This window comes from Pyrgilauda ruficollis, unplaced genomic scaffold (genome assembly GCF_017590135.1).
Source record: "Pyrgilauda ruficollis isolate IOZ18807 unplaced genomic scaffold, ASM1759013v1 scaffold16, whole genome shotgun sequence".
In the NCBI taxonomy this organism is placed as follows: Eukaryota; Metazoa; Chordata; class Aves; order Passeriformes; family Passeridae; genus Pyrgilauda; species Pyrgilauda ruficollis.
In genome coordinates, this window is record NW_024514764.1 from 12,942,902 (window position 1) to 12,970,385 (window position 27,484).

The 27,484-nt window shown below is 45.6% G+C and overlaps 1 protein-coding gene across 2 annotated transcripts in view; it reads right to left on the reverse strand.

Annotated features, from left to right (window-relative positions):
- The window catches only part of CLUAP1 (clusterin associated protein 1), a 55,066-nt gene that overhangs the window by 18,068 nt on the left and 9,514 nt on the right, over positions 1–27,484 (reverse strand). For both annotated transcript variants that reach the window (XM_041462148.1, XM_041462149.1), the window contains exons 6-9: positions 20,444–20,527; positions 18,801–18,934; positions 17,304–17,445; positions 1,033–1,105 (exon numbers count right to left, since the gene is read on the reverse strand). In XM_041462148.1, the coding sequence (XP_041318082.1) occupies positions 1,033–1,105; positions 17,304–17,445; positions 18,801–18,934; positions 20,444–20,527 (433 nt within the window). The remainder of the gene's footprint in view (positions 1–1,032; positions 1,106–17,303; positions 17,446–18,800; positions 18,935–20,443; positions 20,528–27,484) is intronic.

The window sequence follows — 27,484 nt, forward strand, 5'->3', positions numbered from 1 at the left end:
TCTGGTTTGTGAGCTTTCCACAGTCTCAAGAGGTCATTAATTCCCTTCTGATCCTAATTAAGAAGTAGTTCAGGGGAAAAAAAAAAGAAAAAAAGAAAAAACAACCCCAAAATTTAATTGCATTCCCATTCTGCAGGTACATTAAAATCAAAGAAATGCAGGGATGCAAATGTGGATCCTGTTGAGAAGCTTGATGATAGTAGAGAGTATTTTTAGCTGTGAGTTTTCATCTGGGAAAGTTCTGATGTGTCAAAAAGCATCATTCTGAACACAGAACCAAACTGGGCCAGAAAGGACAGTCTGGTTTTGCAGGACAGCCCAGCACGTGCGTGATGAGGCACAGCCAGCAGGACCACTCACCTCCATGAAGCACTGGGCTGAGAGGAATCCTCTGTCCAAGTCTCTCTCCATCCTGCAATCCCCTGCTGCTGGGGCAGGTCTGTGCCCCCAGGCAGGGCTGGGAGCACTAAAATGAAGCCTAAAGCTGGTCTGGGGAACATTCCCAGATGAACATTCCACAGAGGAACATTCCACAGAGGAACATTTCCCAGAGGAACATTCCCATGACATTTCCACAGAGAAACATTCCACAGAGGAATATTTCCCAGAACATTTCCCCGAGGAACATTCCACAGAGGAGCATTCCCAGAGGAACATTCCAGAGAACATTTCCCAGAGGAACACTCCCAGAGGAACATTCCACAGAGGAGCATTCCCAGAGGAACATTCCCAGAGGAACATCCCACAGAGGAACACTCCCAGAGGAACATTTCACAGAGGAGCATTTCCAGAGGAACATTCCTAGAGGAACATTCCACAGAGGAACATTCCCAGAGGAACATTCCCAAAGGAACATTCCCAAAGGAACATTTCCCTGCTATCCTTTAAATCTGTCACGATTCCGCTGGTTCTGCCCCTGCCTGCTGGCTCTGTCATCACCCCACATCCCCTTGGAAGTGGACACTTCCCCATGGAGCAGCCAGCACTTAGAACTCCTCTGCTACCACAAGAGGTGAAGGCAATCCCACTCACCTCCACTCTTGAGCAGGTGCTGCTCCTCCTCCTTCAGCCTGTTCTGAATCAGACGTAGCATGTTGGCTGCTTCCTGCAAGAGGAGGAAAGAGCTGCCTTGGGAAAGCTGCCACAGGGAGAATGGGACTAGAAAATGCCAGAAAATTTCCTGTTTTATGGAAAAACAGGTCTGATTTGAAACATGGAGGGTCAGGATATAAAGCCCAGGTCAAGCAGTGCACTGAAATTCAATCTCACATCCCCACTGGGTAAAACATCACTTTTCCCATGGAAAATTAGTTTATTTGTCTCCATCCCTGCTGTTGTTTTGAAAAGTAGACTTTGCTAGTAGTTTTCAGCCACCAGTCCATTAAACACCAGAATGGTTTGTGAAATGACTGCACTTCCTTACACAGATCCAAACCAGAAAGAATCCACACCTTTCCAAGCTCCAAACCAAACTGGAGCAAACAACCCTATCAATGAGCTGGGAAATTACAGCCATTATTTATTATACCACTCTGCTACAAAGAGAAACAACCAAATGAAGGTCAGTGACACGAAAAAGTCACAGAATGGGACCTTTCTAGCCCATTTTTAATGACATTTAGCCTAAATTTGGATAATGCTAATGGTGAAGAGCAAACAAAACATGACAGAGTAGGTAAAATATGAATGCACAGAATCAGGCACAGCCAGAACCCACAAAAAGAACAGGTGGCAACAGCTGATAGAAGATTTAGCCACAAATTTTGCTTATTTTACTCTCTTCAATTCCAGTCAGGCAAAGGAAAGCTAATTAATTGTACACTGAAATAAGATTTTTCTGAGCCTTTGATTTTTCTGTGTAAAATATGATTCTCATTAAAAGCACCAGTTGCTCTGATGTGATCAGACCTCCACACTTACAGTGCACTTGTGGAAGGAAATGTGGACTCAGCTGGAATATCCATGGGACACAGGGAAGAAAGAAAGAAGAGCATGAAATGCGGAATGGAGCACAAGCTCTTGACACTTTCAGGTGGAAGTGTGTTTCCACAAGTATGGAGGCTGAGAAAGGAACCCCCAAGGCCCACCCAGCACAGGAGGAAGCTGCTGGAAATACAGGCCTGGGGACAGACTGGAATGGTCCAACACAACTTGGCACAAATACCTGTTCTGGGAAATGAAATTCATGCTGGAAAAGCTTGCAGGAAGATGTTCCCAAGTGGAAGTGGTGTGTCACCTGTAGCTGGTGAGAAACACAGCTCAATGCCTCTCTCAAGGAAATAAATCCAAAATCTGCTTTGGACAGAGACACAAACTGTCTGCTCCACAAACTCTCAGTGCCAGCAGAGACAGGAATGTTGCCAATGGATCCTTGGGACCAAAGGAAGAACCCTGAGAAACTGAAGCAGGTGTGACAGTGTCAGGGGGATAAAGCAGAAAACTCAGGATGGCAAATGCCGTGGAATGAGACCCTGCAGCAGCAACAGGACTGCTGCAATCTCCAAACTGATGGCTGTGTTCTGCAGGGAGAAGCTAATTCCTGCAGAAACAAGCCAGGGAAAGACACAAGCATGTAACTCATTTAATGCAGACTCAGAACATCTGAAATACTCTGTGGAGGAAACTGCTCTTCTTTAGGATTTCCTTCTTCATGATTAACACTCTCCACCCTCTCAGTGCCAGCAAAGCCTTTCCAAAAATGATGAAAATTGAAAATTGTGCATGGACCTGAGGCAAAATTTTCAGAGGTCTCCAGCCAACAGTGTTTCCTTTCGTCATTCCAAGGTCTCCCTCTGCATCAGAAAGTCCCAGTATTTCCTCACTCAGCCTCATAATTGCTGTAATCTTTTTCTTTACCTCTTCCTCCCAGCCAGCCCCAAGGTTTAAATATGGTCAGAGATTGAAATAATCCCCTGCCCCCATTCCCAAGGCAGCTCCCCCTGCTCTGTCCCTAGGACAGATGGATACACGAGGGATCATCCCCCACCTGGATCCCAGCCCCACTGCTGCTGCAGCCCTCACTGTGCATATGGCAAAAAAGGAAAAACCAGGATAAAAAGAAAAGGACATTTCCCAAATGTCATGGGGACAAACTCATAACCCAGGAAGCACATTTACAATGTTCACAGAGCAGTGGAATAATCAGCCCAGACATAATCACAGCCTGGCACTGCAATTCCAGGCACACACCACGACAGCTGAAGCTGCAATTCCAATTTAGACAAATAAGAGCTCCCCTGCCCTGCTCCCTGCTCCTTCCCTTCTCCCACTCTCCAGCTCTGAGAAAAGCACTTGTGCAGTGACACAAAAGGAACCTGCTGCAAACTAACCCAGCAAAACAAAGTGAAGGCAGGCAAATTCTCCAGTGCAGCTCAGCATGTGCCTACCCAAGGTCCTGACTTGAGGATGGGATGCTGGGGAAACAGCAGGGTGAAGAAGATGGGGTTTATGAACTTAAACTATGAGAGAAATGAGGGCTAAAAGAATGTTTACCCATACAAATGAGCCACTTTTCCCCTTCCTCCAGCCTTTCACCTGTGCTGCTGCCAGCAGCTCAGCTGATCTCATTGCAAGGCAGCCCAGACACTTAACTGGCAGGAAAAATGTTGTTTTTCTGCTGGTTTAGGTTTCTGAATAACTTGATGCACGGCTGGTCAAATGCCACTGTCAGCCCAAGGGAGCTGCTGAGCCTGTGCATCCTCCCATCCAAAACAGCCCCTGGCTCCATCCCTGCCACATCCTGCAGAAGCTCATCAAAAACTGCAATGACAGAAAATGTTTTAAAAGGGCAGCTCCAAACCAGTGAGAACCAGGAGAGCATCAGTGAACTGCTGCTGACTGTCCTTAGCAAGTGACATCTTCAAAGAGGGGGCAGAAGGGATGGCAATTCAAAAATCTAGAAAGTAACCAGAATTTATCACTTAATGTTTGAAAGGTTTTGAGTGCCTGTAATCATCAAAGCTGCATTTTTGGGCCTGAGCAGGTCCCACCTTCCATGGTGACACCACCTTAGCAGATGTGATTTATGGCAGCCCAGCCTGTGCTGATCAGAGCTGTGTTTCTGTTTGAGGCTGGGCACCTGTGTGTGACCCAGGGCTCCTGAGCTGTGGCAGGCACAGGAGCTGGGGGTGATGGACTGGAACATGCAGGTGCTCCTGGAACACATGGTGTGGTACCAGGGCTGCTGAAGTGTCACATCTCCCTGCAGTGACAGGTGACAGCTCCATGAAAACACAGATGTGTCCCTGTGCTCATGCAGGGACAGCCTGAGTGCCCCGGGATGCTGGATGGGAAGGAAACACTATTTAACCCCCTGTTCAGACTCTGCAGTAACCAAAGAGCAGGAGCTGCAGCAGGCAAACCCTCTCTGGGTCATCCTCTGCAAGTGAATGTTATCAAATGAAGTGGCACTCCCACCGGCCAATCACAGCGTCAGATCAACACAATTTAAGTACTAATTAACACAAAAGGCAAACAAACCTGCCCCTTCAGAGACTCTCAGGGCTTTCAGGGTACCAGGGATCACCTGGGCTGCTTCAGGGACAGACAGATGGAAATTCTCTGCCTTCATACATTAAGCAGCCTCTCCTGGGTGCAAATCTGCCCAAAGCAGTAATTTTTGCCAAGAGCTGAGGGAAATGGGCAGCAAAGCAGGGCTGACACTGAGACCCCCTGAACAACCCTGGCTCCAAGGGACCTTCCAAAGTCCCAGCCCAAGCTGCTGCTCCAAGCAGGACCAGCAGTGGGATCAGACCCCAGCACTCAGGGCTGGAGCTTCTTGGCTCCTAAAGATCTCCAAGGGAGAGACTGATCAGCCTGCCTGTCCCACTGGCTGAGAGGCCAAAGGCTGCAGAAGGTTCCTCCCAGCAGCTCAGAACGAGTTCTCACTGCTAATGACCTGTCCCTGCTCTCAGGGCAAGGCTGTCCTTAGTCACCAGTGATGTCCCCACCCTCCCTGCAGGCCCTTGGTGACACAGAGCCCACACAGACAGGAGCAGCAGCAAATGCAGAGACCTTCTGTGACACACAAAGAATCTAAATCAAATAAGTTTCACCTATGTGTACAATCAACTGGGCTGTTTTTGACGCCCATTTTCTGTTGTTACAGAACTGTTACTTGCCCAGCACACCAGAGAAATGTTTTTTGTAGACTGGAGTTGGAATGACACAATTCAGATACTCTGTATCTGTCTTCTTCAACAGCAAAGCAGATGATTTTCCACCTGACTATGAAAGTCTTTGCAATAAATTGCGTCAGAATGTTTTAATATGCTCTGATCTACTGCTCTCTGCACAAGTAAAACAGTTCTGGGTTCCAGTGTGCAGGCTCTGGGCCGGGAGGGGTGGTTGGGGTGATTTTGTTTTTAAACAGAGACCATGGAGAACATCCCCCAGCAGGAGACCCACAGACAACTTGCTCTGCCACTGACTCAGTGGCTGCCTCGAGGCCAGTGAGCCAGGATTTAGGATTTAGATAAGCCACCTGACTGCCAGTCCCTCATCCCTGTCCTTTATGATGTTCCTGATGTTCCTGAGTTTTGGGTTAAACCATAACATCAAGCTGGAATTAATGAGAAATCACGAGACTGAAGACAACTCCGTCCCTGAGATTGCAAAGCAGCAAGTCTGAGAGCTCAAAATCAGGAAGAATAAAAATGATGCAGTATTTGACCATTTAAAACAGCTCAGCTTTTTTTTTTTTTTTTTTTTTTTTAGATTTTAGCTAACCTCAAAGTTTTGGTTGTTTTTTTTTAAAAACACCAGCAGGATTTTTAATATAAAGAATTTGTGCCCTGCAGCCAGCTGGCAGATGCAATTACCACTGAACAGAAAGGAAAGGGAGAGGAGTGGGTGAAATAGGAAGGGAATAAGTACAAAAGCACAGGACAACAACTGGAGCTCACTGACTTTCTGCATTTGGATCAAGCATTTCAATTTCTGCCTTAACTATTCCTTTTGTTCTCAGACACTCTCCCGGTCCTAGAAATCTCTCACTAATATTTTCATCTTGGCAAGGGAAAACAGTGTTTCCTTCTGTTTTTTTCTGGAGTGATTTACATTGCTCTGGAGTACCCTCAGAGGAAGGAAACCAATTTGCTGCTGGATTGAAGGGCTCAGCTCACCTCGACTTCATCTGGGCAGCTGCTCCCCGCTTTGTGACTGAACAAAGCACCTGAGATCAGCTCCTGCCACACTGAGGCAGCTGCTTTTGAAAAGAGAGTGGCCATCCTTCAGCAGGAGGGAGATAAAGATGGAGAAATCATGAGGAGCCTGATGAGAATGTGACAACTCTCAATGACAGGAAATCTGCCAAGGCCAACGGGAAAGGGACTGAAGTTCATGGAAACAGGAGGTTCCAACCCACCTGGAGCTGCTCTCCAAGAGCAGAGATGATGTTTCCTGGATGCTGCACTACTGCCGAATACCTCCCCCAAAATTCCCGCTCTGAATGGGAACATGGCTTTCATTATGTTTGACCAGATCTGACTGCAGTGCTGCAGGGTTTGTTCCTTTTTATTCTGCTGAGGAATGGTGGCAGAGAGACAAGATCCACCTGAAACAGGGGCAGAAGAACCTCCACCATCAGGCTTGCTCAGCTGTGAGCAGGGTTTTGAATGAGATCTGGCAGGCAATGATGGTGATGATGATGGTGATGATGATGGTGCTGACAAGAAACAGGGCACTGTGAACAGGCTCTGGAATGTTCCTTGTCAAGGCAAAACAAGTGGGATCCCATCTCATGTGCCTGAACACAAGTGCATCCATGGTAGGGAACACACGAGGAGGAATCAGCTGTGATCCCACAGGGGTTACAGAAATGTGGGGTCTCCTAATAAATTGTGGCATACCAGCTCCAGCACTCACATTTATCAAAATAATCCATTAGACTTGTTAGATCACTACTAAAGGGCACTTTCATCAAGAGGAGTCATCAAAACACCTCAGAAGTTCCTTGAAAGGTTCCTTTTTTCAAGGACAAACATGTTCATTAATGGAGCATCTTTCATGCCATCAAGAAAATTAGGGGGAAAGCACAAATGCTTTCTGATGTGAGGCTAATGTTTCATCAAGGAAAGCTATCAGAGTAAAAAAGATCTAGCACAGCTTTTCATAGCATCACAAAATCATTAAGGTTGGAAAATACTTCTGAGATCAAGAGGTTTATTTGCCAACCATGTCCCCAAATGCCACATATGTTTTCTGAATGCTTCCAAGGATGGTGACCCCACTGCTGCATGTCCCCATGCCTTTCTGTGAAGAGATTTTCCCTGATATCCAGCCCGAACCTTCCCTGGCACAGCCTGAGGCTATTTCCCTTTGTCCTATTGCCAGCTATGATGACTTTGTTTTGGGGAAAGTCTTTAGGAAGGAAAACTTCCATCAGGGATGTGTGGGAAAGGTCCAGCAGAGCCTTCAGAGCCAGGAAAAGATGGGATTTTTGGCTGATTTACACCAATGCAGCTCTCAGAAATACCAGCTCAGGCTGCACAGAGCCAGAGAGTGAAGTGCATTCAAAACCAGCCCACTGCAACTGTTTTAAAATCAGACTGGTTTAACATTTCTCACACACTTCTTCCTAAAGCTCCCAGAATTACTTGGCAAGTCGTGACTTCATCAGCTCCAGCCCTGCAATACCCACAGATGAACTGGAGTTGGAAGGGAACAGCACACTCCATAACCTGGACACCAACACCTTCCCTCTGGGAACTCAACAGGAGATCATTCAGGGTGAGGAATGGCAGCTTGGTAATTGTTTGTTCTCACCCTGTGGGATGTGTTTGCTGACCTGGGCCAGCTCATGCTCTGTGTGAACTTTATTTGCTTCTCTCTAAGCTCTCCCCTCGTATCCTCACACAGTAAATGAGTAATTTACTCATTGAATCCAGTAGTTCTCCCCCTGGCACGATTCTGGAGTGACTTTTGATGTAATATAAAACCTTTCTGCCCATTTTACTGTGCACAGTACAGGTTTTCTATTGGAATGATCAAACAGTGCACAGCTGCCCTCAAAAGGCTGCAATCTCTGTCCTTGGATAAAGTCTGATGTCACAGCTGACCTTGCTTGGGACAGAATGAATGTGTCAGTCAGTGACCAAGAAGGCAGGTTTAAAAGTGATTTAGTTGACTGGTTTTCTATTCAAAAAAACCACAAAAGACAACATGCAAAGCCCAGCTGAAAACTTTCCCTTTCAAATCCTTTGCACTGCTGTGCTGTGCTGGGTTCCAGACCAGGCTGGAGCACCCTGGGCTGTGCAGGTGTCCTTGCCCAGGGCCCTGGATGAGCTCTAAGGACCCTCCCAGAACAAACCATTCTGTGATGTCAGAAATACTCCTGACCCATCCAGGAACAACAGGCCAGAGCCCAGGGAGCAGAACATCCAAGGAAACAGCACTGAGCTCTTTCCTGAGGATTGTGTGAGTGCCCATGGCAGGGCACAGCTCAGGAGCACTGTGCAGACACAGCAGACACAAGGATTGGGAAGGCACTGGGACAGGATGCTTGAGAGCAGGGCAGGACACAGGCCTTTAAATCATCTGCCAGCACTGAGAGAAATCTAAACAGAACTAAGGAAAGAAGTTAAAAAAGTGTTCCAGACTAACATTTTCTAGAATTTTCCAGTCAAAATCCTTTCATACAAGAAGCTTCAAGTCAGCAATAACACAGACAAGTTCATTACTACTTGAAATAACATGACAGAAGATGGACTTTATCCTGTGTATCAGATGTGTTCTGTATTCAGCATTACATACAATGCAAATTTCCCCTAATGACAACTCTCCATTTCTCCTATTTGCTTTTGTGGAAGGGATGAATTCTAATGACTCAATAACAGCTCATTGAACATTCCCTTCATGGATTACATCTTTATTGTAGTGAGCTTACAAGTGATACTGTTTGGATGTGTAATTTATTTGAATTAATGTACAATTCTGGGGTCAGTTTGCAGTGCCTGAAGAAATCATCATCCAAATTAACACTGATTGGAAGCTGGGAGGCACAGCAGAGTCTTGTTCAGCACCACAGAGCAGTCACTGCCTCATCCCTGCCAGACTCCAACTCCTGAATTATCTCTGCCTGTGGCACAAAGCTCAAATGCTCAAGGGGGTCAGGATTGCTCAGGCTTTTCAAGGAGAGTGTTTACCATATTAAAGGGCAGCTGTTGTTGGTGAACTTGAGGGTTCCAGGAACTGATAATGGACTCTGCTGCCTTTTATCTTGAGATAATTAGCTCAGTACAACCTCCATTTCTCACAGCAAGAGCATCTTCAAAAGGGGGCTGACGAACACTTCAGTTTATTCCTGATCTCCCACCCAAATGAAGTGGCAGCACCATCCAGCCTCTCTCTAACTCTTGTCAGAGCCCAAGCATAGGAACAACAGACCTGTTTTTTACCATTTCTCCAGCTTGAAAACATTTGCACTCCCACTTCCTGCTCCCCAGGACAATGCTGCACCCACTCCTAAAATGACTGGAATAAAACTATTTTCAAACATCTCCTTGGGGTGGGTTGGAGAAGGAAGTGCAGGTGAGTGACTTGCACTGCTTCTAGGACTGTTCATCCATCAGGCTTGGGTTCTTTAACACAGAAGAGCAGGTAAATAGTTTCTAAGCAATGGACAACACCAGCAGGTTTCACCTCACACCTCCTGCTCCTCTGGTTTCCATAGCTCTGCTCTCCACCGTGGAATGGCAGGGACACAGCAGAGCTCCACTCCAGTTTACTCCATGGAGTAAGAAACTGGAGCTGTTGGTTTAAACACGCTGCTGGCTGAGCAGGAACTGAGATGCAGGATGCACTCTCTGGAGTTTCCCAATAGAAGGTGGCCACCAGCAGGGATTTCCAGGGAGTGTGGCACTGCCAAGGGCACTCAGACCCTGCTTCACAGGGCAGGTTCCTCCTCAGTCCTCTCACAGATGGAAAAAAAGCCTGAGGAGGAGACTCGGACTCACAGGTCAGCAAATTTAAAAAATCAGGGGAGTCTCACAATGTAGTGTCCTACAGTGGAGGTTTCCATTGATTTTGGAACTGCATCAAGCACAAGGGAAGTCCAAATGGGAATGGAACTGGATTTTCAGCAAAATAAATATGACCCCAGCCCCCAGGCAGAAAGGGGTGCAGTTTGTCCTGAGATTTCTTACTTTCCTTGGTCCTCATGTTTGACCCTGCTGCAAAGCTGCTGAAATGCAGAGCTGGGCCCATGGGTTATCCCAACATTAGAATCCTCTCCAAAGCATCCCAGAGCTCTGGGAGGAGATGGCAGGGACTGCACAGGGCACTGACTGCCCCTGCCAGCCCCTGCCAAGGCTGCTGCCAGGACATTTATCTCAGAGTGCACAGTGTTCCACTGCCACATCTCACAGAACTCAATGAGGAATTGCTCTCACACAGTCAGAAAACTGAGAATTGTTTTCCTATTGAAAGACTCAGACCTCACTGTTTTGCACCTGATCAGATTATGCATGTTTATGCAAATCAAAATGCCACTCTCACAGCTCCTTTTCCCCACTAAGTTCCTGCAGCAGAGCATAAACCTCCTCAATTTCCTGTACAGCATTTTAACACTATCTGCTTATGTCATTTGGTGCAAAGCACCAAACATCAGTCCTAAATTAAGAGTTATTTTAGCTTTTTTCTTTCAACCTGTTTAAATGTTTCTCAGCGATTTAAATGTTGATCTCTGGGGAAAAATATAAATTGATCTTCTTGATCAGTGCTGTTTCAAGTAATCTGATTGTCTCCTATTCTGAGTGAATTTCAAGTGATTTCTGTTACATAAATCAGATATCTAAAGTCTTTGTGAATATTCAAAAGGATAATGCAGGGAAGGCAGGAAGACCATAACATGAACCACACATTTATTCATCTTCTTCCCAAATGAAGCTGCATAAAGAGAAGATTTAAAATCTAGAAGGCAGCACTTTGGAATGCACTGGAGACTGTTCTCATGCATTGCTTCTTCTCCACTGGAGTCACTGCACAAGAAATTCAGTGAGACAAGTTAAGAATTGAATTTATTAGAGATCAGAGAGTTCTGATTTCTCTTTGTGACAGTTATCCCTGGATTTCCAAGCCATGCTGTCAGTGAGAGCTGTTACATCTCATCCTTCACAGAAACAGCTGTTGTCATGACAAACTCACCCTGCAAAACTCAGCACATCCTCTCTGTGTTCTTTCCCCAAATGCAGACTATTTAATTTATAAAAGAATTAGCACAAATTTATAACATCAGCAAGAAAGAACCAGACTGAGAAACCTTCACAGGGGGTTCATATCCAACCACAGCACCAAGCCCTGAGGCACAAGGAACCTCTTTACCCTCCAGGGACTGCTAGAAGCAGAATATGAATTTTTTCCATTGCTCAGAAAAGCCTGTAGGTGATTTGGGATTCAATAATCTCTTGTTTGATCTCTAGCTCTGTGATAAAATGAGCTCTGGAGTGTGTCAGACATGAAGAACTTGAAGCTGTGAGTCAAATAGCCCCAAATCTGGGATCCTAAGGCAAGTTTGTCACCCACCTGGCACGTCAGATATCCAGATAATCCCTATGAAAACACAGATCTTTGAGCACTGAGTTGATCTGACTGAGATAATTGAACTGATCTCAATTGTTTGTACTTCCCAAAAAGTTCTCCCACAGCTTTAATGGGAGAGAGTATCAACAGAGCCCAGGAGCAGGCAGGCATGACCTGCCTCAGGGCAGTTGCCATGGTATTGCCAGGGGACTGCAGAATTTTATTTCAGTGGAATAAATGCACACAGAACCTTTTCATCTTCCCTAATGCACTCTCCACACACCCTCCCACCTTCTATCTCCAGCTTCTCCCTTCTGTGATCATCATTTCTCAGCCAATAATTTCTTTGTCCTTTCCTCCTACGCTCCACTGCCCCTTCCCGTTCTGTGCATTCCCTTCCCCCTGCTCTAATTTTTTCCACATTTCCCCACTGATTTCTGTATCTCAGTGCACCAATACTGTCACCCTTGCACACTGAACTAAATGCCAAAATAGAAACAACCAACAATTCAGCAGCCTGTGCTTACTTTTACATCTGACATTCCACACAGTCCAGCAATGCTGCACCAGGAGTGCTCTCCTGGCACTTGTAAAATGTTTAAAGCAGTCATAATTCAAATGTACATTAGTTAAAAGATTAAAGACTGTAACCATCTGCTTTTCATGTTAACCTTGTGCTGGCTATTGCAGCAAACAGCTGTCACAGTGGGAATGGTGAATTTAGTTCAGTGCAAAAAGCACAGACTCAGAGTGGAGCAGAACTCAGATATCCCTATTTATTATTATATGCATATTCAGAAGCTCTGCTAAAAAGAGTTTAATGAAAAGGGGATTTAATTTGGGATGGGCAGGTTGCAAAGGGTAAGTCACAACACAGTCTGTTTATTTGGAATTGCATGATTAATCATGAAGGACTGTTTACTGATAATCCACAGAATCAATCATGGAATGGTTTGGCTTGGAAGGGGAACCTCTCCTCCTTCAGTTTGAACCCATTCCCCCTTGTTCTATCTCTACATGCCCTTGGTAACTCCATCATGATGAAAAGAAAAACAGTTTAAGCAATCCCACACCAAAGATAAAAGACTGAGTGGCTAAGAACATCCTCATCCCTGTGTCCAGCACTTCATGGCACTCCTCAGCTGAGATTACACACAAGCAGCACAAAAACAGTCTGAAAATACCTTAGGAGAAAGCAGCTGAAGAGCAAAGTTCTTCTGGGGTGTCCTCTGAGAAGCACAAGAAAGAATAAGCACATTCTCTCCAGGGAAAAGGCTAATGCTGAAGGAAATTGCCAAGTTATTCTGGCATTACATAAGCTAATTCCAAAACCACCTTTTTGAACTGTATTAGCCTGTGCTGTCCTTTAAAAGAGAGGCATTCATTTATAATCCAGAGAGAATTTCAACCCCCAAATCTGAAAAACCCCTGAAAATTGGGTTTCTTAGAACAGCCAAAGTTCTAATAGCTTTTGTGTCTAAACATCCGAAATGATTCCATCTTAGAAACAGGGTAAAAGTGAATTAACTGTGCTGAATCTTTTTACAAAGCAGAAAAATAAGACACAATCTTTGAGGAGTCATAGCTCATAAATCCATACCTTGGCACAGAACTGAAGGAAGATGGATTAATTCCATGAACAGCACCAAGAAACAGAAGGAGAATAAAAGAGGTAAAGGAGGCAAAGGAAACTGCAAAAACAAAAGGCCCTTGTTTAAATTCCTTGGATCCATGAGTAAGTTGTGCATGACAGCTGTCAATAAGTGTGAGAAACTCACTGGAAAGATGACTCATGTGTGGACTTCTGCCTTCTCCAGGTGATAATGGCCAAATAATTATGTATTTTTCATATATTTCAGCAGGTCCCACATCAGACAGGCAGGTGCTCAGCAGGAGCTGCTTCATCACCAATTAACTGTTGGGCTCAGCCTCAACACGAGCCTGTCAGTTCTTTCAACACAGATTTCTCAGCCCAGTGCCTGGCAGGAGCCTCCCACTGATCACACTCCAGCCACTGCTCCCTGTGACTGACACAGGCAGGCAAAGCATCAGGAGGCTCAGGACAACACCAGGAGCCATATGGGGCTGGACAACCACAGCATGGAGAAAACACATTGAAAATGTACAAACCCACCAGCTCTGGAGGGGCTGGAATGCCTCAAGTGCTTAGTGGCACTTAATTAAAATCTTTAAATCACTTTGCTAATTAGGAGCTGCACTCTGGCCCAGGGTGGTGGCTGTGGATACCCAACCACTCTGAGTCCAACTGCAGCACAGATCAGGCTCATTATTCAGCAACAGCATCAGGCTCTCAATCAGAACAAAAACTCCTAAAAATGTGGACTAGATCAAGGAGAGGGGCCCAGGAAGCAGAGCTCAGAACAGCACAGGGAGTGCTGGATTAATCTAATTACTCTGCTGATGCTTTTTGCTGGCAAGCTCTTTAGCAAATACACAGCAATGATAAAAGAATTGCCTCATGCTGCTACTGCAGAAGTTAATTAAGATTTGTTTGGTGGAACAAAAGACAAATCAGGGTTGGGGGAAAAAATCAACATAATTTTCAGTGTATCTGACAGCTGGAGTGAGTGTGTTTTAAAATAGATTAAATGTAATTATCCTTGTTATTTTTTCCTCTGTTGATGCTGAAAATGACACAAGATTATAAACTGTAGGACAACAAGCACAGCATTGCTCTGGAGCAAAATGTTCTCTTTTTTTTTGAAGCATGTAATAACCCACAGTTCTGGCTCACCATAAAGTAGCCAAAGTGTGGAAGAACCACCTGAAAAGCAGATCAAGACCAAAAGAAGTGACAGACACATCCTTGTGCTCCAGGGTGACCAGAGATTAACCCAAAATGGATTAAACAGTGCATCCCCTCACTGGTTTGGGTGGGAGTTCCCCAGCAAGCCTCTTGGTTTAGTTGGGACCCAGATAAGAATCATGTAATAGGTTGGGTTGGAAGGAATCTCAAAGCCCATCCAGTGCCACCCCTGCCATGGCAGGGACACCTTCCACTGTCCCAGGCTGCTCCAAGCCCCATCCAGCCTGGCCTTGGGCACTGCCAGGGATCCAGGGGCAGCCACAGCTGCTCTGGGCACCCTGTGCCAGGGCCTGCCCACCCTCACAGGGAACAATTCCTTCCCAATATCCCATCCATCCCTGCCCTCTGGCAGTGGAAGCCATTCCCTGGGTCCTGTCCCTCCATCCCTTGTCCCCACTCCCTCTCCAGCTCTCCTGGAGCCCCTTTAGGCCCTGGAAGGGGCTCTGAGGTGTCCCTGGAGCCTTCTCCTCTCCAGATGAAATTCTTCATCCTCTTTCAGTCCCCAAGTCCTGGAGTTTGATTTTGAGGACTGACATCTGACAATGACTTCAAATCCCAGTCTGGACTCCAGCACCTCTGAATATCTGGCTGGAAGAGGGACACACACACACAGCCCTCTTCTCCTACCAAAGCAACAGCTTCTGCAGCAAAGCACTCGTGGCTGCCTGAGTCACTGGGCTCCTGCCCACAAAGAGATGGTCACAGTCTCATCCTTTATATATTCCAAGTATTTTTAGGTACAGCTGATAGAAATGTGCCAAGCAAAACAGTGTTTTTTTGTCATCAGCTTTTATAGTTTTTAATTCTGCACTAGACTGAAGCATTGTTCCCTGCTTATCCTAGGCAACCACAAACCAAACCATATGGGTAGGGTCCCAGGAGTCTCAGAGAAAGAAGAAAAAAGGAAAATAAAGTGTGCTCTCCATATTCTAATCACGGCACAGCCATGAATGACAAAGGCTTTTTCTTTGTCTTATTATCTTTTAACAAAAATCCCTCAAAGAGCTGAGGATAACTCATTAACAAAGTTCTGCTCTTGAATTCATAAACACTTTCAGGTAGCTCAGTTCAAAGCATCTCTCCTCTGGCTGTGAAGTCTCAGTGGCATTTGAACAGAAGGGATAAATCAGATTTTAGGCTTCACTTCAAGATTATTATTTAATTGAAGACTTTTTTTGAGTGGGGGGCAAGGATATGGTGAAGAACTGGAACACAGAGCTAGAACTGACTTCAGATAGGAGATGAAAAAACTTGTACAGACACAGTGCTTGTGAAGAGAGGCTTGATGGGAAACTAGTTCAGAGGGATTAGCAAGTTGCCAAATGCCCACATCAGCTTTGAAAAGATATTTTATCCCTCAAACAAATAATGCAGCAAAATATTTGAGACTTCTCAATAGCATGGCTTTCCCTGTGTCCCAAAGGTGGTGGTGGAATGAAAAAGCATTGATTAACAATGGGTTAATTGGCTGCACTGATGAGGCCACAGTGTGAGCGCTGTGTCCAGATGTGGGCCCCTCACAACAGAAAGGACATTGAGAGGCTGGAGTGGCTCCAGGGCACTGGGGAAGGGTCTGGAGCACACAGAGAAGGGTCTGGAGAATTCCTGAGGGAGCTGGGGGGCTCAGCCTGGAGAAAAGGAGGCTTAGGGGGGACCCTGTGGCTCTGCACAACTCCTGACAGGAGGGGACAGCCAGGTGGGAGTCAGGCTCTGCTCCCAGGGAACAGGGACAGGACAGATGGGAATGGCCTCAAGCTGTGCCAGGAGAGGTCCAGGTTGGACATCAGGAGGAATTTCCTCATGGAAAGGGTTGTTAAACACTGGAAGGGGCTGCCTAGGGAGTGGTAGAGTCCCCATTCCTGGGGAAAGCCTGGATGTGGCACTCAGGGCTGGGCTGGTGACAAGGTGGGGATGGGTCCCAGGTGGGACTCAATGGTCTCAGAGGTCTTTTCCGCTCTGCTCCCAGGGAACAGGGACAGGACAGAAAGGAATGGCCTCAAGCTGTGCCAGGAGAGGTCCAGGTTGGACATCAGGAGGAATTTCCTCATGGAAAGGGTTGTTAAACACTGGAAGGGGCTGCCCAGGGAGTGGTAGAGTCCCCATTCCTGGGGAAAGCCTGGATGTGGCACTCAGGGCTGGGCTGGTGACAAGGTGGGGATGGGTCCCAGGTGGGACTCAATGGTCTCAGAGGTCTTTTCCAACCCCATGGATGCTGTGATTCTGTAACTCCAGGTGCAGCACTCCCAGCAGCACTGAGATCCCAGGGCAGAGGGTTCACTAAACGTGTTTTCAAGAAGAACAGAAGACAGAGTGGGTAATGACTGTGAGAAAGATAACAACAAAACAAGAAGCTGCTGGAAGTCGAAGGAAAGGCCAGCTGAAAACATTGCAGTCCAGTAAACCCCAAAGAAAAGTCTGGAACAAAACAGGATACAGATTGTCCACGAGGATAATCACACTGAACTGACACAACTCACAAGTCAAGAGAAGGCAGAATTCTGCCAAACAAGACTGAAGTCTATGAGAGGGAAGATCCCAGCATATCTGATCTCCTCACTGTTGCTCCTGGCTTTTTCTATTGATACTTTGAGGAGACTGAAGAGCCTTGTGTTGAGAAACCCTTATACATCAGCAGACAGTAGAAGTGAACACATCCATTGTATGCAGCAAAAGGAAGATCAGAAATTCTGAAAACATTCTTCACAAACAAGATCCAGCAGCTGAAAATGAGTCAGGGGGGCAGAGACTGGCAAGAAGCATCACTGCACTGGTTTAACTGGCTTAACTTTAGCAGCTGTGCTGTTGTGTTTGGCCAGGAGCAGCCACAGTCACTGGACTGTCCCTCACCTGCCAGTGACTCAATCAACTCCTCATGTGCTGCTTTGGAAAAGGGAATTAAAACATTTTCTGTGGATCTGCAGGCTCTACAGTCCTGCTGAGCATTTCCAAAGTGTCCTACCTCAAACATCTCCTGCTCTGCCCGTCGATGATCATCCACGAGCTGCTCCATGTAGGTCAGATTTCGGAACTTTTCCAGGTAAGTGCTGTACTGCTTCTGCAGCTGCTCCTCAATCTTCTCATACTCATCCATGAAAGCAGGGCTGGGGAGAGCAAGCACGGGGAACTCAGTGAAATCTGCCCAGAGAAGCTGGGGCTGCCCTATCCCTGGAAGAGCTCAAGGCCAGGCTTTATGGGCATGCAGCAACCTGGGACAGTGGGAGATGTCCCATGGCAAGGACTTGGAATGAGATGAGCTTTAGGGTCTCTTCCAATCCAAGCCATTCTGTGACTCTAGGGGTCTATAAATATTGCTCTGTATATACAGAATTCTGAAATGCAATTTTGGTTTTGCAGCTGCCCTTCCATATCTGCTAAACCAAAAAACCTCTTGTTTTTAAGGTTTCACAGAATAAAAGCTCAAGACAAAGTCCCTCACTAAACAATCCTGGGAATTACATAAAGCAAAGAGAAGGGGTTTGTGTACAACTCCCTCTTCCTTTCACACAGGCACAAAGGCAGCATTATGGCCCCCTCAGAAGGCAATGTTAGATTATTTATCCTACTGTTCCATAACTGCACAAAGTTAGTGTGTAGCATGGCTGGCAAATCATCTACTTTGCTGGGGACTGACTTGCTACAAAAGTGTCCTGGGTCATTACAGGTTTAATTAGACAGTATGATGAAGTGATGATGTCATTACACCTGAGAGCTGAGTGATGCACTCCAAAAACAACTGCTGCTGCTCAGAGCTCCACACCCACCCAATCCACATCCTGCAAAGAGGTGCTGATAAAACAGGGATGTGAATCCAGGTCACTCCTTCCACCACTCCCTTGTCTAATAGTTCCTATTTTTTTTTTTTTTTTATATTAGGTCAGACTGAACATTGTATAAACCTGCAAATTAATTAAGGGCCAGAAATCAACCCAAACTGTGAACCTGAACACTCCAGTATCCAGTGGGGCTTACAGGGAGGGAAAGAGACTCATCATCAGGAACTGCAGTGATAGGACATGGAGCAATGGGTTCACACTGAAGGAGGAGAGATTTAGAGTGGATATTGAGAAGGAATTGTTCCCTGGCAGGGTGGGCAGGCCCTGGCACAGGGTGCCCAGAGAAGCTGTGGCTGTCCCTGGATCCCAGGAAGCGTCAAAGGCCAGGCTGGAAAGGGCTTGGAGCTGCCTGGGACAGTGGAAGATGTTCCTGCCCATGGCAGGGGTGGCACTGGATGGGCTTTAAGGTGCTTTTCCACCCAAACCAGTCTGGGATTCTTTGAATCTTCTGGCAGACTGTACCAGTGCTCAGAGGATCTGATCCTGACAAGGGCCACAGAAGGAATTTTTCAAATTGGTGGTGAGCACCAGAAACCTCTGGGAACAGAGGGACTGTTTGCACCAGTCCCACCCTTTCTGTTCACACTCCTTCCTGCAGTAGATAACCAGTTCGTGATCTTTACCGAACACTCTGCAGAGTCTGCAGCCTCTTCTGGCTTCTTTCCAGCTCCAATTTTCGTTTTTCAATCTTGGCTTCCAAACTGGCTTCATCCAAAGCCACATTATTCAACATGTCTTTGGTCTTTTGGACTTCTTCCTGAAAGAGAAGGATGGTGAACCATGGCTGGCACTGGGATAATTACATTTATCTTTCAGATGCTGAACATGGTTCTGGATAATCTCATCTGTGTTTAGTCAAGTAGGCAGTGGAAATTTGGAAGTTCTTTGTGGCCAGGAAAATGAACTAACTGGACATTTGCAAATGTAAAATACCTGATTTTTTTGCCAACATTCTTAAAGAAGGAAAAACCCCACAGCTGTAACTTTAATTTTCCTTCTCAATGAAGAAGCAGTAGAAGGCAGGAAGAAGCCTATCTTTTGGCATCATTAAGGTATTTTTGGATTTTATCTCAATGGAATCATTCAGGTTGTTTCCAACCTTAATGATTCCATGATTCTCTCTGAATAAACAGATGAGAAATGCATTTGTTTCTTGGTACTATTTCAGGGAATTTTAAGCTTCCACCATTTTTCTTTTCTCTTCAAGATACAAGTCAGTTTTATAAAGAACTTCCTATATCTGAATATCTTCATCCTTTCCTAAGTTTTGTTTTATCCATATTTTCCAAAATCTGGGAAGCATCTTGAACATTTCAACATGTGCTACAGGAGCCAGGAGGGGAAGTGGGAATATTCCAATTCATTCAAATGAGCTGAGTACATTCAGTGTGCTCAGGCTCAAGAAAAAGAAACCATGAGCATCTTTTGAGGGAGAGGGAGGATTCCACTGCTGGAATTCCAGCTGTGAGGGCTGCTCAGCTCCAACAGGTCATTCCATGAACTGGGCCAGGATTAATGAGCTGAGTGTGTGCCACTGCTGTTTGCCAGGAAGACAATCTCTCTCTCACGCAGCCCTCAGTTCATCAGTTCTACAGCTGGAGTAAGAAATGCACATTAACAACATTTAGTATTCACACAGGCAGGAGCAAAACATAAGGGAAGATTGCTTGGAATCTCTCTTGATTATCCACTGGTTGTTTAAACCTGGAACTCCACTTTTGTAGTCAAACATTTGGACTGGATAGAGTTTGCAGTGAAATAATTGATAGGAATCACTTGGAGTTAATTAACTCCCTCCTCCCTCACACAGTGCAGCTGAAGGCTCAGAAAATCAGGAAGCCAGGCACTGGAGCAAGGACAGTGCTGGCAAGTGCAGGACAGACAAGAAGCCCTTCACACCAAGGAGCACAGGGATGCCCTGGCAGAATCCTCATTAGCACAGTGCCAGCTCTCACTCACCCCTTGGCCAGCTCAGCTGTCCTGCCTCCAGAGCCAGGGTAGAGGGTGTAGATTTCTGTGCTGATTTGGGCAAATTTTATCTCTCCTGTACAGCTTTTGGGGTGAAGCACCTAACAGAGGCAGGAAATATGACTACAGTGTGTTTTCTCCCACTAGAGAGGCTAAGAGCAGCTCTTAGATGCATCAACTGCAGCTGCAGGTGATGGCTTTGGCACTTGTTACCCCAGGCTGTTGATAAAAAGAGCAAATTTCTTCTTGCAGCAGAAAAATTATAATTTTGCAATTAAATAAACACTATTTTGCTTACCAGAACGCTGTTAATGGCAATTTTCATCACCTTCTCAGCCTCATTTATCTCCAAAGGTCTGCCAAGAGATTCTGTCCTTGCTTCCTATGAAATAAAATGAACCAATACATTTAACCACTACACAAAGAAACTAATTTATGCAGAACTGAGGGTGATCAAGCAACAATGATAGGATCATCTGCATAATAAATGGGGTAGGATTTAGTGTTTATTCACCAAGGCTAAGATGATTTAAAGACCAAGAGATGATGAAAAAGTGAGTTGAGATGAGCAGGAGGGAGCAATCAAGACATCTTTTCCAAATGAGGTGAGTGCTGTGTCTGACTGCAGCTATTCTTGAAGGCAGATTTTTGGCAACTGCTCTGATTTCACACGTGGAGCAGGGCACAGAAGATTCCATCACCTGTACAACACAATCCATGAAAACACCAGAGCAGGTAGAGGAGCACAGTGGCCCAAAAGTGTGGAGCTACAAGGACTACAAAGCCACCAAACTGTGCCAGGCAGGTGGACACTGAGCACTGACCCTGCCAGAGCTCCAGGAGCCTTTGGACAATGCTCCCAGGCACAGGCTGGGATTGTGGGGTGTCCTGCACTGACACTGAATAACCCCTGTGGGTCCTTCCCACCCAGGATACTCCATGATTCCATGTGCCTCCCATGTGCAGATGTATGGGCATCTCTGCTTCTGATAACTGAGTGAGTCAGACTCCTCAAACACCCCCCAGTGATCCTTGTTTAGATCCCAAAGGATTTAAAACATTCCTCTCAGCAGTTCTGGGGACACATGGGCTTGACTGTGCAATTGTCTAATTGATGCCTTAAACACTGACCTGGTCATTACATGAAAACTTCTGATTACTTGTTTGGCACTGGAAGGCAAGACAGGGAATTCTGCACCTCCATGTGCAAACAATCCTAAAACAATCTTGCATTGGCAAAACACTTGGTAACAGATGCATAAAGATGAGAAAGCATCTCTCTAGAAAATATCTGATTAAGAACCTAAAAATCCTTTACCACAAGCTGCACCCAGCCCACCACAGGAGGAATTCTGAAAGCAGATTCAATAACTTTGTTAAGATGCCATGCCTGACTCTCCAGCTTGCACAGCTCAGCTCCAGCAGAGCCTCCTTCCTTCCCACCAGCTCCAAGGAATGGGTTCACTCCCAGGCTGGGTTCACCCAGGAATTGCAGGGTGAACCCAACCTGGGAGCTCATCCATAAAAAACAATAAAAGCAGCTCTTTGTGCTGAGCTTATTCCTCTGCTGGGTCAGGTGTCTGAGCAATCCCAGCACATGCTGCACAAAGGCTCATTTTCCTGGCATGAGAAAAGGAGAACAAATTCTGCTGGGGAGAGTGACAGCAGTTACATCTGTCAGTGGCAGTGACTGCTCACACTGCCTGAAGTGCAGAGAAAAACTAACTCCAAAGCAGAAAGTTTATTTGGGCAGAAATAAGATACAAAACGTCTGTGCAACATAAATTTCCAAATAATTCCATACAGAAATGTTTTTGGAGTAGGGTGGGGAAGAATAATGTAGCTCAGTTGTCTGGGAACATTTACCATTTCAGAAGCTCAGCAAAATCCCTGTTTATTTTTGAGGCCCTTGCCAGGACCAGCAAAATCCCTGTTTATTTGTGAGGCCCTTGCCAGGACCAGCAAAATCCCTGTTTATTTGTGAGGCCCTTGCCAGGACCAGCCTGGTGCACACACTGCCCTGCCAAGTGGGCTCAGAGGGTCTGTGCCACAGAGCCACACAAACAAAACAGCAGAGGAATGGGAATTATTGTCCTTTCCACTTGCAAAGAGGTCAAAGGAACAGCAAGGACTGCAGTCTGTAATCATAAAGAACTCCCTCAGCAGCTCCCCTCCAGCAGCCTGGTGAAACAGCCCAGAACATGCACAGGGCACTGCAGTGGGGCAGGGCAGGGAGCTGATGGGTTTGGAGAAACTTCTGAGGTGGAATAATTGATGCAAGTTTAATGTCTTTCCTTCTTCTGCCTTCCCTCTAAGAGCCTGAAGTTCCATGTACACACCACAGTCCTCCACAGAAATCCACCTCGTTTCCTACTAGGTTCAATCCTACAGCCACATCTGCCTGCAAAAATCTGTCAGGGAAATGCAGAGCAGTGGAAACACAGGAATTTGTATTTTCAGACTGTGGAATCAGAGTTGGCCTGGAAAGGAGACGTTCAGGGCAATTAATCCCCCACACCTCAAGAGATGGAGAGGAGAATCCTCTGGACACACAGCTATCCCTAAAACTCTGCCTTGGAATGGGCAGAGTAACTTCACTGTTGCAACACAGCCTCTAACTCTGACTCTCTGGAGTAGCAAGTCTAAGTGGTAAATATTTTAAATATTATGGAAAAATAGTAATATTTAGTGGAAATATAATGGAAACATAAATATATATTGAGTCTATCAAACCAATGGTTTTTTTGTGGATGTCTGTCACAGCTTCCCTGGGTAACAGTCACTAGGCCATTTCCTGCTACCCTAGGAACACTGTCAGAGAGCAAAGTTGTATCTTTAATATCTCTTTTCAAGAAGGACCCTTGGCAAATGCACCCACCACTTTCCTTACTGGGAATCCCTCCCCACTAGCTTCATTCCCAGTTAACAATGAAGAGCCACTATTGCAAAACCCATTTGGCAAATATGCCCAGGGAAGCATTTTCAACTGGTAATGCATTTCCATTTTTATGGACCAGGAGCTGATAAAGGAGCTCCCAGTGTGCCTGATGTATGGAAAAATGGATGCACTCTTTTTCTAAACTGCAGGAAGGAACGAAGAGAAGTAATTAGGCATGACCAGCATGCAAGTCACTGATGATAAATGTGGTGTAATAACATGTTCTGATGTGCTCAAGGTCTAGCAGAGCTTTCTAAACACATATTTTGTGGTAAGGAACAGAAATTAAAGCTTTTTTCCTAGCACACTGGTCTTGCTGTGCCAACCCCATCCCTGGAAGTGCCAAGGCCAGGCTGGATGGGGCTTGGAGCCACCTGGGATAGTGGAAGATGTCCCTGCCATGGCAGGGGTGGAAGTGGGTGATCTTTAAGGTCCTTTCCAACCCAAACCATTCCATGGTTCTTTTTCTGAGTTTTTGACCACAGGTTAAATATTTTTTTTTGTTTCCCAGGAGTTCTAAGCCTGATGCACACAGAAGTTTGTGCACTCCTCACTGCCACTTCAGCCTCAATCCAGGCAGCCCCACATCCCCTGCTCCCTGCAAACAGGGCTTTGGCAATTCCAGCTGCCCCTGCAGGCCACAAAGCTCTCCTGTAGGAGTTTGTTACTCAGGGAGTTCACTCACCCACACTGGGACCACATTTGAGCAATCCAGGGGTGGATGACTTGGCACTATTGGAACAGGGAGGCTCATGAGGGACATTAATCCTTCTGAAGGAATCTGACCCTTCCCAACAGCCCATCTGTCCCCTCAAGACATTAAAGTCATGGCAAATGAGAATTCTGCTGCTTCCAGACTATGCTGCTTGGTTTCATGCCCATCTCAGCAGTCTCCAAAGGGTGCCCACAAAGACATTCCCTCCTCAGCAAAGCGGAGCCTCAATCAGTGCCCCAAACCCTCAGCTATCCCAGCATGCAAAACCCATGTCACAAGGAGGTCTGGGAGAGAGAAGCAAGTGGAAAACTTAATTTTTCAATGGATCAGAAAGAATCAGAAGTAACCTGCATGTGGTTCTGCTGAGGCAGGAAAGGGAAGGGAACTTTAAAGCTTTTTGACAGGGATGAATTTACATTGCTCTGCTCCCTCCCTCACCCGCTCCATCCATCTTCTGGCTCTGGAGCTGATGCCACTGACTCATCCTCAGCTCACAAACCCCAGGATGTGCCTCCTGTGATCCTTCCACACCCTCAGAATCCTCACCTTTCATTTACTCTGTGCAAGGTTTGAGGACAGACTACATTGGAAAAGCTTGGATCAGTCCTCAGGACTACAGGGGGTCACTTCATGGCTCCTTGGCCAGGAGGTGGGCTGGGATGTCTCCTCCAGACTGTGGGAACATGACAAGGAACTTCTTGTTCCAGAGCAGAAGCTAAGCCTGTGAGTGAAATTCCAAATACAGGCAGCTGGAAATGGCCTTGCATGGGCATTGCTGGTTGGTTCACAAAGGAAAAAAGGGCAGGGTTGGAAGAGACCTGAAAGCTCACCTGATTCCAACGCCCTGCCATGGGCAGGGACACCTTCCACTGGACATAACCAGTCCCCAAAATGCCAGGAGAAATGTGCCAACCACTCCTTTACAGCTGATGCCATTTCTTCAAGCTAAATACTCCTGGGAAGGTCACACAAAATGATTTCTGGCTTTAAATACATACACACCAGTGCATCCTGGTTAAAGCTATCTAATATTGATTCAACACTGCATCACAGGTGCAAGGGTTAATTTTGGCTTCCCAATTTGCAATTAGCCCTCTTCCTCAGTGAGAGGTTAGGCTTGGGTTAGAAGCAGGACTGCTCAAAAAAACTGAAGCAAACCAAGTAATTCTCCAGAGTTGTGGCAATTTCAAGTTACAAATTTCCACTACAAGTTGTGTGTGTGGCAGCTCTGTAACCAAAGCCCAGGAAATGAGGGAAATTCATTTATCAGCCTCCCTCAGGCAGTGTCTCGTATCCAGAAGGAACATTTGGCAGGCGGAAAAATGCTTCCAACATTGCCAATAAAATGACTTTTTGCTTTTTTTTTTTTTGCTCCATTATCTTCCCATGTCCAATAATTCAGCAAGTCTGAGCAGGGGAGCTTCCTGACAGGCTCCTGCCAGTGTGGCCCAGGACCTCTGGCAGAAGCAGAGTGGGAGGCACTCAGAGTTAAAAACAGCCAGGAATTTTTCCTTTTGGATTTCCATTGTAGGATAATTCGAGAGAACCCTTCCTCAGCTGGGGACAACTGCCCTTGAAAGTCTCACTAGTGCTTTATTTTGAGCTGAAGAATGATTTGGACCAGCTCATCATCCCTCCCTTCCCCAAAGGTTCATCTAGCCATTTCCCCCACCTTGCCATGTTTTTAGGATACAGAGCACCACTGGCTTTTCCAACATCTTTTTCCATGTATACCATGGCAGCTGTGTAGGTCCCAGACAAGGGAGTGCATAGGGAAGCAGTGCTGCATTTTGCCTGAGTGCTGACATTAATTCCCTTGCTACTTTTCTTGATTTGGAGTTTGACAGCCTTAATCACAGACTGGTATTTTCAACAACTTCTTTTCTCCATTCATTTAGTACCGTGTAGGAAGACAGAGAAAGAAATCCAAACAAAATCTCTCATCCCCCTCTCAAATCCAAATCAACCCCACCTTCCCCATGCAAAAAACTCAACATGCCTGCTTACTCTTCCAAAGGTAACTGTAAATATTCTGAAAATTAAAGCCACATAGCAATAAAATGCAGAGAAAGTGCCCCTGGCAGGAAAGGAAACAATAAAGATGAAGATGTATTTCTCCAGGCATGGAATTTGCATAGAATTGGCTTTTCATTTAGGGATCTCACTGCGTGGTACCAAGCTCATTCATCAGCTCCACTAAACTCTACAAATCCCAGCTGCAATTTCTGTGCTCCGGGATTGGACCAGCAAGACTGGAAGCTGCAAATTACCTTCCAAATGTAATGCTTAAATTTGTTTTTAAATAAAAATTCTGTGTCTCCAGCACTGCCACAAGACACCAATAACCTGTAGTGTGCTCATCCACAGCTGGGCTAGAAACAGCAGAGCTTCCACAGAACTCAGTAATTATATCTGGGATTTTCATCTGACAATCCAGCTTTGAGGGTTGTTTGGGATTTTTTCTCCCACATAACAACACTATAGTCTGAATTCAGCAAACCCTGTAGGTTTTGTTTCTTCCTCTGTTGTTAATGAAAGATTCTTTTTTAGCAATACAGATTAATTTGGGAAGCAGTTTAAATATACAGAACTGTATATTCAGTCAGAGAATAAGGTATTTGCAAAGGCTTCAGAAAGGCACAGAACCATATTTCCAAGAAATCAGACCTCAACTCTTCCACAAAAATATGTACATACATTTACAGCACTCTCTACCTCCAATAAATCTAACAGAACCATTCCCCTAAACTCTTCTCTAGCTGAAATTTGTTTTCATTCAGAAAGTAATTTATTAAAAAAAGTGTTTCATGACTAGGAGCAATGAAATTTATCTAATGTATGAAGTTTTTCTACACAGTTTCTATACAAATTATGTACAAAAAGACTCCAACATAGAAGGTAAAGGTTGTAGAGCAAATTAGAGTCAACATTTCCAAAGGAAATAATGAGTTTTACTTCACTTTTCCCCAGCGATCTTTCCCCAAAAGCTGCTCAGACTGTGAAAACAGCTCAAGTCAACCCATTAGTGCCAAATGCTGGCATTTCCTTTATAGTTCCTGGAAAATGAAGCCATCTTCACTTAGGCTAGAAATAAGATTTATCATCAGCCTGCTGAAGCTTAGGTAGGAAGAGCTTTAATTTAAATATTTGGAAATGAATGGATTGGAAAAATAAAGAGAAAAGAGGTTTAGGGAACATAAAACTCCCATGTTTTCAAATTCCTTTAAACACTATGACAGCTGTTGATAGATTTTAGCACATGCAACAGGTTTAAGGAGATAAAATGAAATAAAAAACTAAACCACTCTGCTCCCCTGCCCTTCAACGGCACAAACCCTCTGGCAGTGCCAATTAGTGTGAGCATTAATTAGCCAGGCACTGCCAGAAGAAAATAACCAATGGAAATCAATAATTAAAAAGCAGTAAAAGTAATCTTGGTTTAATGGCAACTAATTTGGTGTCTACCAGCAAAGCTCTACTCACCCAAAGCCGGAATGAGCTTCAATTCTTCGCCACCTGGAATGGGGTGGGAAGGGAAGGATGCCATTCCTGGGTCTCCTGAGCCCTTCCCCATGAAGGATCCAGGGAGGATGTGGCAGAGGAGGAAGGGCAATTCCTGCCTGCCCTCAGCACTGACAAGAAGCCCACACCCAAAGTGAGGGAAAAACCCAGCAGCATCTGGCTCT